The sequence below is a fragment of the Oncorhynchus nerka genome, linkage group LG2 (genome assembly GCF_034236695.1).
Source record: "Oncorhynchus nerka isolate Pitt River linkage group LG2, Oner_Uvic_2.0, whole genome shotgun sequence".
Classification (NCBI taxonomy): Eukaryota; Metazoa; Chordata; class Actinopteri; order Salmoniformes; family Salmonidae; genus Oncorhynchus; species Oncorhynchus nerka.
In genome coordinates, this window is record NC_088397.1 from 89,712,050 (window position 1) to 89,727,643 (window position 15,594).

Here is a 15,594-nt window from a genome sequence, read left to right on the forward strand (position 1 = left end):
GTAATAAAACATAATAAAACATACCTCCTTCCTGGGCTGATGTAATAAAACATAATAAAACATACCTCCTTCCTGGGCTGCTGTAATAAAACATACCTCCTTCCTGGGCTGCTGTAATAAAACATAATAAAACATACCTCCTTCCTGGGCTGCTGTAATAAAACATAATAAAACATACCTCCTTCCTGGGCTGCTGTAATAAAACATACCTCCTTCCTGGGCTGCTGTAATAAAACATACCTTCTTCCTGGGCTGCTTTAATAAAACATAATAAAACATACCTCCTTCCTGGGCTGCTGTAATAAAACATAATAAAACATACCTCCTTCCTGGGCTGCTGTAATAAAACATACCTCCTTCCTGGGCTGCTGTAATAAAACATAATAAAACATACCTCCTTCCTGGGTTGCTGTAATAAAACAAACCTCCTTCCTGGGCTGCTGTAATAAAAAATAATAAAACATACCTCCTTCCTGGGCTGCTGTAATAAAACATACCTCCTTCCTGGGCTGCTGTAATAAAACATACCTCCTTCCTGGGCTGCTGTAATAAAACATACCTCCTTCCTGGGCTGCTGTAATAAAACATACCTCCTTCCTGGGCTGCTGTAATAAAACATACCTCCTTCCTGGGCTGCTGTAATAAAACATACCTCCTTCCTGGGCTGCTGTAATAAAACATACCTCCTTCCTGGGCTGCTGTAATAAAACATAATAAAACGTACCTCCTTCCTGGGCTGCTGTAATAACTAATAACCCCCTGTTCTGTTCCAACTGATTCTTCATGTATCAATGATGACATTGTCACTAGGCATTGTGTAAGTAATGTGTCAGTGCTGTGTAGAAATGGACAGAAAGACATTTTGTTTAGAATGCCCATATCCCTTAGTCTTTAAAGGGGAGAGACAACCAGAAAATATAAACAATTCAAAATCAGAATATTGCTTAAAAAACGAGCACGCCAATAACCTGCTGGGGCGCGCTCTTTGCAGAAAACAATATATTCTGCAAAACCTGCAATTTAGCATTCGATTATTATACATATGGATATGAAGGGCATTTGTAGACTATTTTCACAACATAAATGGCTGACATATTTTCATTAGCTATAGAAATAAAACCCCAACAACTTCTCCAACTGGGTAAAGACGGCAGTATATGGAGTATTTTTCTATCTCCACAAAGCGCAGGTTCTCGGGAACACTTGAATAGTTCTCTGCCTGTATCAACCAGAACAATTTTTTACGTCTTCTTCCCCTAGCTCTCCTACAAAATATGAAGAACATATTGGTCTTGTGTGTCAGTGGATTCCTCCATTATTATGAAGACGCTTTCACATATATATTTTTTTTACCAGACTGCCCCTCCGTTCTTTACGTATGTTAATGAATGCACATGCATTTGGGAATTGTTATTTCTTTTGGAGAGGGATGTTGGCGCTTGCAAAAGCCATGTCCTCAGCATTTACGTTCTTAGGCTTGCGTGTATTTCTATAGCGAATGAAAATGGCTAATTTGTTCGGAAATTTTCTTAGATAAAATGCCTATTATACCCATATAATGTTGATAACAGACGATGAATAAGTTAAATATGTATGTTGATAATGTCCTTAAGATATGGTTATCGGATATGGTGCATTAGGCTAAAGCGTAGGCTGCTGATGAGAACAATTGTCGGCAAACATTTAATTTGAAGTCAATCCACATGGTTGGGAATTTATTTTGGGCTAATAGAATAACTACGTTAGATGATCATGGTACGCTCACCTGACTATTAATTCACAAGTGGTGTGAGATGGCGCTGTATGGGTCTCTTGCTGTCGTTTAATTGAAATGTGGGGTAACCATGACATTTCAGAACGTCTCCCTTGTAATACTATGGATGGCCGCTTGGTGGTGACCTTCTCTTCAAACTTTTAAAGTCACGTCTGGGGGACAAGACCATTTTCTACATACATCACACATTCACCTATATTGGGCACACGATTTTAATCTCGGATTATTATTGATTACCTCTTATTTTGAAAAGAACGCTAGCTAGCTAGGTGGCTGCGGACTGGCAAAGTAACAGTATTCCATCGATGATACCTCTCTGAATAGCGGGCGGGAGGTGGGTCGTGGCCCATTTCACTTCCTTAATCCAAGAACTCCATCACGTCAGGGGCACGAAACGGAGGGACGGCGGTGGAAACGTTTCTCAAGTTTTTCCTTGTGATATATTTATTTAATTGAAACCACTTTTGGTGACCATGGCTGCTCTTTCAGCTTGGTTTTGGAACGAGAGATTTTGGCTCCCACATAATGTGACTTGGGCGGACCTTGCAGACCCAGCGCCCGGGGTGGAGTATCCTAAAGCCAGTCACTTGCTCTCTGCTTTACCGCTGGCTTTGGGGATCTTTGCGGTCAGAATACTATTTGAGAGGTACTGTCTGTTTTTTGAACTCATATCATTACATTCATCAACTCTTTCTTGAACATAACACTCGCCCGGCCATGCCAGAGTCTTTGCAGCCACAAATGCGACTCGAATGTTTAATAATTGAAAGGAAGTGTACTTGGAATTGATGAAGAACCTAAGGTCATTTGGGAGGTTTGCCCACCCTAGCTAGCTAAGCTAACCTGTTGTCTGTCTGGTTGCCTGTCACTTCCTAGTGAGAGCACTGGAGCAAGTCAACTCATTCTAGGTTTCTTCCAACTTATTTATGGAACAATCTTCAAAATGTTATTACAGTTTATGTATTGGTGCCTCTTGGGTAATTCAGACAGCTGATTGAGGACCGTAATTACTGATGAATGTGATGTACTGGTGCCTCTTGGGTAATTCAGACAGCTGATTGAGGACCGTAATTACTGATGAATGTGATGTACTGGTGCCTCTTGGGTAATTCAGACAGCTGATTGAGGACCTTATTACTGATAAATGTGATGTACTGGTGCCTCCAGGGTCATTCAGACAGCTGATTGAGGACCTTATTACTGATGAATGTGATGTTCTGGTGCCTCTAGGGTCATTCAGACAGCTGATTGAGGACCTTATTACTGATGAATGTGATGTTCTGGTGCCTCCAGGGTCATTCAGACAGCTGATTGAAGACCTTATTACTGATGAATGTGATGTTCTGGTGCCTCTTGGGTAATTCAGAAAGCTGATTGAGGACCTTATTACTGATGAATGTGATGTTCTGGTGTCTCTATGGTCATTCAGACAGCTGATTGAGGACCTCATTACTGATGAATGTTATGTTCTGGTGCCTCTAGGGTCATTCAGACAGCTGATTGAGGACCTTATTACTAATAAATGTGATGTTCTGGTGCCTCTAGGGTCATTCAGACAGCTGATTGAGGACCTCATTACTGATGAATGTTATGTTCTGGTGCCTCTAGGGTCATTCAGACAGCTGATTGAGGACCTCATTACTGATGAATGTTATGTTCTGGTGCCTCTAGGGTCATTCAGACAGCTGATTGAGGACCTTATTACTGATGAATGTATTTGTTTTTTATGACTGTGTTTTTCTTTCTGCGTTTTGTATTTATATCGATGTGTGTATTTTCTGTCATTTAGACCTTGCTCTCAGTATGAATCCCTGATCAAATAAAGGTTAAATAGATGAATCAATGCTCACCATCGAAATAGATCAAGTAAGTTCATTATCTCTTTGAAGTAATAGCTTTGGCAGACACTCAGTGGCTGTACACCAGAACTTGATGACTATTCTCAGGGCTGGCTATGGCCTGTGTTGTTAGGCAGTTATTACACAGTTAACATTACATCATTCCTCAGTTGTAGTTAGGCTACAGCCCACCCGCAATACACAGGTTGTCTGCAATTCAAATCAGGCCTGTAAATTATAGCTATAAAACTGCTGGAGAGAGTAAACATGTATAACAGACCCTTGTCACTGAGAAAATATAGAAAATGACACAGCATAGAAACGGTTGCACTTTTGAGAGTTTTAGGGCTTAGTTAGGTTCAAATCAAAAGACAAAGTCCTGTGATGATGAATAGTTAAATTGTAGGCTTTTCATAGTGGCTCTGGACATTGTGGGCATTTCACCACATTGGTCATACTTTTAGTGCCCTTTTTATAAAGTGTCTCAGAGTAGGAATGATGTTTTAAAATATGCATACATTTTGAAGATTGTATCAGTCTGGTCTCATAGACTACACGTAACATAGTTAATGTGAATCTGGGAAACTGTTTTGTTACAATAGACAGTAGGTTATCGTACAATATTGTATGAATTGCAATTTGTGACATATCATACAAATTGTATTTTGTAACATATCATACAAAATGATGAATGTTGGCATCCACAAATGAATACATACCATATGAAATGTAACATATTTTACTAAGGCCAGAAGCATACCACCCTGCATACCACTGCTGGCTTGCTTCTGAAGCTAAGCAGGGTTGGTCCTGGTCAGTCCCTGGATGGGAGACCAGATGCTGCTGGAAGTGGTGTTGGAGGGTGAGTAAAAGGCACTCTTTTCTCTTGTCTAAAAAATATCTCAATGCCCCAGGGCAGTGACACTGCCCTGTGTAGGGTGCCGTCTTTCGGATGGGACGTTAAACGGGTGTCCTGACTCTCTGAGGTCATTAAAGATCCCATGGCACTTATCGTAAGAGTAGGGGTGTTAACCCCGGTGTCCTGGCTAAATTCCCAATCTGGCACTCAAACCATTCACGGTCACCTAATAATCCCAGTTTATAATTGGCTCATTCATCCCCCTCCTCTCCCCTGTAACTATTCCCCAGGTCGTTGCTGTAAATGAGAACGTGTTCTCAGTCAATTTACCTGGTAAATTAATGGATAAATTGTAAAAAATTATAGGGACCCAAATTTACATTTACTATGTTACCTCTACCCCTGATTAAATGGGCAGGTGGGACCTGATCCTAGATCACATTTACTCTCAGATGCTAGATACCGCCCCAGATCTTCACAGTGCAAAGGAGATGGGCAGGTGGGACCTGATCCTAGATCACATTTACTCTCAGATGTTAGATACCGCCCCAGATCTTCACAGTGCAAAGGAGATGGGCAGGTGGGACCTGATCCTAGATCACATTTACTCTCAGATGCTAGATACCGCCCCAGATCTTCACAGTGCAAAGGAGATGGGCAGGTGGGACCTGATCCTAGATCACATTTACTCTCAGATGCTAGATACCGCCCCAGATCTTCACAGTGCAAAGGAGATGGGCAGGTGGGACCTGATCCTAGATCACATTTACTCTCAGATGCTAGATACCGCCCCAGATCTTCACAGTGCAAAGGAGATGGGCAGGTCAAAGGCAAAGGGTTTGTTTCTTAATGTAAGAATACAACAGGTGAAGACCTTACCTGGATGTAAGAATACAACAGGTGAAGACCTTACCTGGATGTAAGAATACAACAGGTGAAGACCTTACCATGAAATATGTACTTACAAGCCCTTAACCAACGATGCAGAATTGTTTAAAAACGTTTATAAAAAATCTATTTAAAAAGTAACACAATAAAATAACGAGGCTATATACAGGGGGTACCGGTACCGATTCAATGTGTACAGGTTAGTCGAGGTAATATGTACATGTAGGTAGGGGTAAATTGACTATGCACAGATAATAAACAGTGAGTAGCAGCAGTGTAAAAAAGGGGTCAATGCAAATAGTCAGAGTAGCCATTTGATTAACTGTTCAGCAGTCTAATGGCTTGGGGGTAGAAGCTGTTCAGCAGTCTAATGGCTTGGGGGTAGAAGCTGTTCAGCAGTCTAATGGCTTGGGGGTAGAAGCTGTTCAGCAGTCTAATGGCTTGGGGGTTGAAGCTGTTCAGCAGTCTAATGGCTTGGGGGTAGAAGCTGTTCAGCAGTCTAATGGCTTGGGGGTTGAAGCTGTTCAGCAGTCTTATGGCTTGGGGGTAGAAGCTGTTCAGCAGTCTAATGGCTTGGGGTAGAAGCTGGTCAGCAGTCTGATGGCTTGGGGGTAGAAGCTGTTCAGCAGTCTAATGGCTTGGGGGTTGAAGCTGTTCAGCAGTCTAATGGCTTGGGGGTTGAAGCTGTTCAGGAGCCTTTTGATCCCAGAATTGGCACTCCAGTGCCGTGTGTTGGGTATCTAATCACCACATTCACTTTGCACATAAACACGGCCAAGAATAGAATAGATTGTTACGAGTACCAACTATGACATCTGTAGGATGATTATATCTGTAGAAGGATTATACTCCCTCCTATCTGAGATATCTACTGCAGCCCTCATCCTCCACATACAACACCCGTTCTGCCAGTCACATTCTGTTAAAGGTCCCCAAAGCACACACATCCCTGGTTCGCTCCTCTTTTCAGTTCGCTGCAGCTAGCGACTGGAACGAGCTGCAACAAACACTTAAACTGGACAGTTGTATCTCAATCTCTTCATTCCAAGACTCAATCATGGACACTCTTACTGACTGTTGTGGCTGCTTTGTGTGATGTATTGTTGTCTCCACCTTGTTGCCCTTTGTGCTGTTGTCTGTGCCCAGTGATGTTTGTACCATGTTTTGTGCTTCTACCATGTAGTGTTGCTACCATGTTGTTGTTGTGTTGCTACCATTCTGTGTTGTCATGTGTTGCTGCCTTGCTATGTTGTTGTCTTAGGTCTCTCTTTATGTAGTGTTGTGTTGGCTCTTGTCGTGATGTGTGTTTTGTCCTATATTTATAAACTCAGCAAAAAAATAAACGTCCCTTTTTTTAGGACCCTGTCGTTCAAAGATAATTCGTAAATATTCAAATAACTTCACAGGTCTTCATTGTTCACTATTTCCCATGCTTGTTCAATGAACCATAAACAATTAATGAACATGCACCTGTGGAACTGTCGTAAAGACACTAACAGCTTACAGACTAGAGGTCGACCGATTATGATTTTTCAACACCGATACTGATTATTGGAGAACCAAAAACGCCAATAACGATTAATCGGCCGATTCTTATTTTTTTATTTGTAATAATGACAATTACAACAATACTGAATGAACACTTATTTTAACTTAATATAATACATCAATAAAATCAATTTAGGCTCAAGTAAATAATGAAACATGTTCAATTTCCTTTAAATAATTCAAAAACAAAGTGTTGGAGAAGAAAGTAAAAGCGCAATATGTGCTATGTAAGAAAGCTAACGTTTCAGTTCCTTGCAAAGAACATGAGAACATATGAAAGCTGGTGGTTCCTTTTAACATGAGTCTTCAATATTCCCAGGTAAGAAGTTTTAGGTTATAGTTATTATAGGAATTATAGGACTATTTCCCTCTATACCATTTGTATTTCATTAACCTTTGACTATTGGATGTTCTTATAGGCAGTATTTAGTATTGCCAGTATAACAGTATAGCTTCCGTCCCTCTCCTCGCTCCTCCCTGGGCTCGAACCAGCAACACAACGACAACAGCCACAATCGAAGCAGCGTTACCCATGAAGAGCAAGGGGAACAACTACTAGAAGGCTCAGAGCGAGTGACGTTTGAAACGCTATTAGCGCGCTAACTAGCTAGCCATTTCACTTCGGTTACACCAGCCTCATCTCAGGAGTTGATAGGCTTGAAGTCATAAACAGCGTAATGCTTGACGCACAACGAAGAGCTGCTGGCAAAACGCACGAAAGTGCTGTTTAAATGTTTACGCACCTGCTTCTGCCTACCACCGCTCAGTCAGATACTTAGATACTTGTATGCTCAGTCAGATTATATGCAACGCAGGACACGCTAGATAATATCTAGTAATATCATCAACCATGTGTAGTTAACTAGTGATTATGATTGATTGTTTTTTATAAGATAAGTTTAATGCTAGCTAGCAACTTACCTTGGCTTACTGCATTCGCGTAACAGGCGGTCTCCTTGTGAAGTGCAACGAGAGGGAGGCAGGTCGTTATTGCTTTGGACTAGTTAACTGTAAGGTTGCAAGATTGGATCCCCCGTCCTCGCAGTGGCCGACCAAGTGTAACAACACCTGAACAGGATCGGTACATCTGAACATCACACCTGCGGGGCAACAACAACTGCCCAAGTTACACCAGGAACCCACAATCCCTCCTTCAGTGCTCAGACTGTCCGCAATAGGCTGAGAGAGGCTGGACTGAGGTCTTGTAGGCCTGTTGTAAGGCAGGTCCTCACCAGACATCACCTGCAACAACGTCGCCTATGGGCACACCCCACCGTCGCTGGACCAAACAGAACTGGCAAAAAGTGCTCTCACATCACGACAAGAGAGACAACACAACACTACATAAAGAGAGACCTAAGATGACAACATAGCATTGCAGCAACACATGACAACACAGCATGGTAGCAACACAACATGGTAGCATCACAAAACATGGTACAAACATGGTTGGGCACAGACAACAGCAGAAAGGGCTGTGCCTCTGGTCTGATCATCCTTTCCTGTTCAGAAGACCATTTGTAGTAGGAGTAACCCTCAGAAGACCATTTATAGTAGGAGTAACCCTCAGAAGACCATTTGTAGTAGGAGCAACCCTCAGAAGACCATTTGTAGTAGGAGTAACCCTCAGAAGACCATTTGTAGTAGGAGTAACCCTCAGAAGACCATTTGTAGTAGGATTAACCCTCGGAAGACCATTTATAGTAGGAGCAACCCTCAGAAGACCATTTGTAGTAGGAGTAACCCTCAGAAGACCATTTGTAGTAGGAGTAACCCTCAGAAGACCATTTGTAGTAGGAGTAACCCTCAGAAGACCATTTGTAGTAGGAGTAACCCTCAGAAGACCATTTGTAGTAGGAGTAACCCTCAGAAGACCATTTGTAGTAGGAGTAACCCTCAGACTGTCCACTTTTCAACCGAGATTACAGGTAGCCTATCAAGGATATACAACCTGGATAAATAAAGTTGACCAAGTCTACACTAAGCAATATCTATCTGCTGGGTACCAGATTCACAGGACTGCAAACAGAAAAAACACCCACTGTCAGCTCCTAAATGTTTGCTGTCTGACTCTTCACTCAACGATGGAGGCAGTAGGCCTAAATTCATCGAGCTGGATAACAGATCTCTGTTGATGGCTCCGTCACTCAACGATGGAGGCAGTAGGCCTAAATTCATCGAGCTGGATAACAGATCTCTGTTGATGGCTCCGTCACTCAACGATGGAGGCAGTAGGCCTAAATTCATCGAGCTGGATAACAGATCTCTGTTGATGGCTCCGTAAACTACATACTAACATGTTTAACATCTCTATAATCTATCATCCCTGAGCCTTCAATGCACATAATACATAAGGATGTAAGCTACATTAAACTTTTGTGTCCAAATCATTGTTCACGCTATATTCATACAGGGGATTTATGAATGACAGAGGGCGTAAACTTAACACTAGACTGTAAAGCAAACTGAGATTTGAAACCATAGCCTGGCCTATGGTGTAAACTCTGATAATGACACTAGTTTACCTTATGGTGTAAACTCTGATAATGAAACTAGTTTACCCTATGGTGTAAACTCTGATAATGAAACTAGTTTACCCTATGGTGTAAACTCTGATAATGAAACTAGTTTACCCTATGGTGTAAACTCTGATAATGAAACTAGTTTACCCTATGGTGTAAACACTGATAAAAACTAGTTTACCCTGAAACTCTGATAATGAAACTAGTTTACCCTATGGTGTAAACTAGTTTACCCTATGGTGTAAACTCTGATAATGAAACTAGTTTACCCTATGGTGTAAACTCTGATAATGAAACTAGTTTACCCTATGGTGTAAACTAATGAAACTAGTTTACCCTATGATAATGAAACTAGTTTACCCTATGGTGATAAACTCTGAAACACTGATAATGAAACTAGTTTACCCTATGGTGTAAACTCTGATAATGAAACTAGTTTACCCTATGGTGTAAACTCTGATAATGAAACTAGTTTACCCTATGGTGTAAACTCTGATAATGAAACTAGTTTACCCTATGGTGATAAAAACTAGTTTACCCTGATAATGAAACTAGTTTACCCTATGGTGTAAACTCTGATAATGAAACTAGTTTACCCTATGGTGTAAACTCTGATAATGAAACTAGTTTACCCTATGGTGTAAACTCTGATAATGAAACTAGTTTACCCTATGGTGTAAACACTGATAATGAAACTAGTTTACCCTATGGTGTAAACTCTGATAATGAAACTAGTTTACCCTATGGTGTAAACACTGATAATGAAACTAGTTTACCCTATGGTGTGGTTTTAACACTGAGACGTGGGGCAGTGTTTTCCCCTCTGACTTCTTTTTCACCTCAGTGCAGTGTGGGGTGGACATATTATTTTTGCTCATATTTTTAATACTTGTGAACCGGAATGACAGCAGGGAGAGGAGGAGGGACAGGGTGAAGAGTATAGGGGCTTGTCTTTTTCTTCAGTAACTGGTCGGAGTAGTTTCAGAAACAAGATCTGATATTCTTCTCACATGCTAATTAACCACAGGACTCTGGCAGGCAGAATGACTGCCCCACTGGGAGAATAGTGTCGTATTCCACTGCAGAGTATCCCTTCCTTTAGCCTGATCCCAGATCTGTATGTGGTCTAGCCAACTTCTTGGTCACTGTGAATTTACAGATCTGGGTCCAGGCTAACACCCTCCACTGCGACAATGGAATTCTCTACCAGGTTTTGGCAGCTTGCTCTACTCTGTGAGATTCTGGCTTACCCACAGTTAACCTCTGTTGTGGGATTCTGTCTTACCCACAGTTAACCTCTGTTGTGGGATTCTGGCTTACCCACAGTTAACCTCTGTTGTGGGATTCTGGCTTACCGACAGTTAACCTCTGTTGTGGGATTCTGGCTTATCCACAGTTAGGCTAACCTTTTTATTTTGTATTTTATTTGTTACCCCTTTTCGCCCTAATTTCTTAGTATCCAATTGGTAGTTACAGTCTTGTCCCATCGCTACTACTCCCGAACGGACTCGGGAGAGGCAAAGGTCGAGAGCTGTGCGTTCTCCGAAACACAACCCAGCCAAGTCGCACTGCTTCTTGACACAATGCCCACTTAACCCGGAAGCCAACCGCACCAATGTGTCGGAGGAAACACCATACACCTGGCGACCGTGTCAGTGTGCACTGCGCCCGACCCGCCACAGCGATGGGACAAGGACATCCCTGTCGGCCAAACCCTCCCCTAATCCGGAGAGCGCTGGGCCAATTGTGCACCGCCCCATGGGTCTCCCGGTCGCGGCCGGCTGCGACAGAGCCTGGACTTGAACCAGGATCTCTAGTGGCAATGCAGTGCCTTAGACCACTGTGCCACTCAGGAGGCCTTAGGCTAACTTTTTAATGTAAACTTCTGGTTTACCTACACAGTATGCTAACCAATGCTGGAATGGCTGGGACAAAGGAGTTGTGTGTTGTCTGTCTGTTCTTTTCATGTTGTAGGCTTCTGTTTTTGTCAACTATGTCTGTCTGACCTTTTAGTCTGTCTGTTTTTTTTGTTATGATTTTCTACTATAAACAGTCCAGCTATAAGGACAAAGGACCGAGTAAGACGTCCTCAGAACCTTTTCAAACGTCCCGAAATCAACGTCTATTTCTAGTGATCGGGCTGCTCTAGGCCTATGCTCTCTATTATCTTTGGACACACTGAATGAACACTAACAGTTTGTTATCATATTTCACTTTTACATTCCACTCTTCTGTACTCTACTGTATGCAGCATTCTCACTGACAGACAAACATTCTATGTATGGCATCCTATTTCATCTCTACTCTCTTTAGTAATCTGGCCTCTTGTCCTGTTGTGGCAGTCCTACTGTCTTTGTCTTTTGGCTGGTGCTGGACAAATATTGATCGATGGATATAAAATCTTTGAAAAATCTTTTATCAAACAAGTTATGTAAGACATTGGGAGACGTTGGGAAACATTGGGAGAGATTGGGAGACATTGGGAAAGATTGGGAGACATTGGGAAAGATTGGGAGAGACTGGGAGACATTGGGAAAGATTGGGAGACATTGGGAGACATTGGGAGAGATTGGGAAAGATTGGGAGACATTGGGAAAGATTGGGAGACATTGGGAAAGATTGGGAGACATTGGGAGAGATTGGGAAAGATTGGGAGAGATTGGGAAATATTGGGAGAGATTGGGAAAGATTGGGAGACATTGGGAAAGATTGGGAGACATTGGGAAAGATTGGGAGACATTGGGAAAGATTGGGAGAGATTGGGAAAGATTGGGAGAGATTGGGAAAGATTGGGAGACATTGGGAAAGATTGGGAGAGATTGGGAGACATTGGGAAAGATTGGGAGAGATTGGGAGACATTGGGAAAGATTGGGAGAGATTGGGAAAGATTGGGAGAGATTGGGAAAGATTGGGAGAGATTGGGAGACATTGGGAAAGATTGGGAAAGATTGGGAGAGATTGTGAAAGATTGGGAGAGATTGCATTGTGTGAATATAAGAATACAAATGAGAATGAAAGCAGTATGAGAATACAAATGAGAATGAAAGCAGTATGAGAACACAAATGAGAATGAAAGCAGTATGAGAATGAAAGCAGTGTGAGAATACAAATGAGAATGAAAGCAGTGTGAGAATATAAAATGAGAATGAAAGCAGTATGAGAATACAAATGAGAATGAAAGCAGTGTGAAGAATACAAATGAGAATGAAAGCAGTATGAGAATACAAACGAGAATTAAAGCAGTATGAGAATACAAATGAGAATGAAAGCAGTGTGAGAATACAAATGAGAATGAAAGCAGTGTGAGAATACAAATGAGAATGAAAGCAGTATGAGAATACAAATGAGAATGAAAGCAGTATGAGAATACAAATTAGAATGAAAGCAGTATGAGAATACAAATGAGAATGAAAGCAGTGTGAGAATACAAATGAGAATGAATTATAAGATTTTTAAATTGTGTATTCTGATAAGGCTTCCTTCACTGATAGATAGGTTTATAATGAGTCCATCTGTAAGTGCGATTGTTTGCATTGTGTGTATATATATATTGAACAAAAATATAAATTAAACATGCAGCAATTTCACAATTTTACTGAGTTACAGTTCACATAAGGAAAGCAGAATTTAAATAAATTCATTAGGCCCTAATCTATGGATTTCACATGACTGGGCAGGGGTGCAGCCATGGGTGGGCCTGGGAGGACATAGGCCTACCCACTTGGGAGCCAGGCCCAGCCAATCAGAATGCAGTATTGTGAATACAGTGCAGAAAGTATTCAGACCCATTGACTTTTTCAACATTTTGTTACCTTACAGCCTTATTCTAAATTTGATTAAATAGTTTTTTCCCCTCATCAATCTACACACAATACCCCATAATGACAAAGTAAAAACAGGTTTTTAGACATTTTTGCTAAAATAAAACCTGATGTCACATTTACATAAGTATTCAGACCCTTTACTCAGTACTTTGTTGAAGTACCTTTGGCAACGATTACAGCCTCAAGTCTTCTTGGGTATGACGCTAAAAGCTTGGCACCTGTATTTGCAGAGTTTCTCCCATTCTCCCAGCTCTGTCAGGTTGGATGGGGGAGCGTCGCTGCACAGGTATTTTCAGAGATGTTCGATCGGGTTCAAGACGGACACTGGCTGGCCCACTCAAGGACATTCAGAGACTTGTCCCGAAACCAGTCTCCCAGTCCCTGCCGCTGAAAAACATACACACAGCATGATACTGCCACCACCATGCTTCACCGTAAGGATGGTATTGGCCAGGTGATGAGCGGTGCCTGGTTTCCCCCAGACGTGACGCTTGGCATTCAGGCCAAAGAGTTCAATCTTGGTCTGAGAGTCCTTTAGGTGCCTTTTGGCTAACTCCAAGCGGGCTGTCATGTGCCTTTTACTGAGGAGTGGCTTCCATCTGGCCACTCTACCATAAAGGCCTGATTGGTAGAGTGCTGCAGAGATGGTTGTCCTTTTGGAAGGTTCTTCCATCTCCACAGAGGAACTCTGGAGCTCTGTCAGAGTGACCATCGGGTTCTTGCTCACCTTCCTGACCAAGGCCCTTCTCCCCCGATTGCTCAGTTTGGCCGGGCAGCCAGCTCTTGGTAAAGTCTTGGTGGTTCATAACTACTTCCATTTAAGAATGATGGAGGTCACCGTGTTCTTGGGGACCTTCAATGCTGCTGTCATTTTTTGGTACCCATCCTCAGATCTGTGCCTCGACACAATCCTGTCTTGGAGCTTCGGCCTCATGGCTTGGTTTTTTCTCTGACATGCACTGTCAACTGTGGGACCTTATATAGACAGGTGTTTGCCTTTTCAAATCATGTCCAATCATTTGAATATACCACAGGTGGACTTTAGTCAAGTTGTAGAAGCATCTGAAGGATGATTAATGGAAACAGGATGCAACTGAGCAAATGGTCTGAATACTTACAGTAGGTAAATAAGGTATTTCTGTTTTGTATTTTTTATACATTTGCTAACATTTAAAAAAAAAATGCTTTGTCAATATGGGTTATTGTGTGTAGATTGAGGAGTATAAAAATAAATCAATTTTAGAATAAGGCTATAACGTAACAAAATGTGGGGAAAGTCAAAGGGGTCTGAATATTTTCTTAATGCCCTGTATACAGCTAATAGCAATAAGAAAGAGATCGGCTTTCACTGCTGGTTTTCCTTCAGGTTCATAGCCAGACCATGTGCCTTCCTCTTGCATATCCACGCGACCTCAGTCCACTGGCGAGCCACACCCAACCCTGTCCTGGAGAAGGTGTTTACATCTATCACAAAGGTATACACACACACACACACAAATAAGGTATTAGATGAGGTTTTTACAGTGTTTACATCTATTTCACATGTGAGCTCGCTTCCACACACACATCACAAAGGTACGCTACCCTCACACACCGCACACCCACCCACACTAGAAAATATTGAACTGTTTGTCTGTCAGCTGTCCTTTGTCTCCTATTGTCTCTTGTCATGCATCCATGCAGCGGTCTTACACAATACTAAACTATACTGGTCTCACATGCCTTAGTTCTTCATTTGTTTCTTCCTCCTTCCTGCTCCTCTTACTTTCATCTCTCTCTCGTGTCTAAGTTACAAAATTCCAGTAACTTTCCCTAAATCCCAAGGTGGGAATTATTTAATGGAAAACATAGGACTTTGGTGAAAATTAGACACATTTTTAGATCCTAGATGACATGTCAATCTCTTGTCTCTAAGTTGTGAATTGTGAAAATCATTTCCTCTTGAAGAACAATAAGTGCTGTCAGTCTCCTAATGCCCCCACCCTCCCACCTGTCCAAATCTCAACCGCCTCACTCTCTGAATCCGTCTCTTCCTCCTTCCTCCTATTCTCCCTCATAAATCATACTCTTAGGCCTGTCATCTGATGTAATGTCTTGTGATGTGTTGGTGGGCCAGGAATGCCTTTGTTTTAAAGCAAATTTCTGTGTTGAGTTTCCTTTGTTAGTCATACTTTCTCCTATCTCTCTCTCCCTCTTTCTCCCTCTCTATGCCCCATTGTCTCTCTCTCCCTCCCCCTTGTCTCTCTCTCCCTCCCCCTTGTCTCTCTCTCACTCCCCTTGTCTCTCTCTCCCTCCCCTTGTCTCTCTCTCCCTCCCCCTTGTCTCTCTCTCCCTCCCCCT

The 15,594-nt window shown here is 42.0% G+C and overlaps 1 protein-coding gene across 1 annotated transcript in view; it reads left to right on the plus strand.

Annotated features, from left to right (window-relative positions):
- The first annotated feature begins 1,914 nt into the window (after positions 1 to 1,914).
- LOC115131870 (ceramide synthase 5) overlaps positions 1,915 to 15,594 on the plus strand; it is a 37,130-nt gene continuing 23,450 nt past the window's right edge. Inside the window, exons 1-2 of the mRNA XM_065004251.1 lie at positions 1,915 to 2,420; positions 14,621 to 14,729. Coding sequence (XP_064860323.1) covers positions 2,248 to 2,420; positions 14,621 to 14,729 — 282 coding nt within the window. The 5' untranslated portion in view covers positions 1,915 to 2,247. The remainder of the gene's footprint in view (positions 2,421 to 14,620; positions 14,730 to 15,594) is intronic.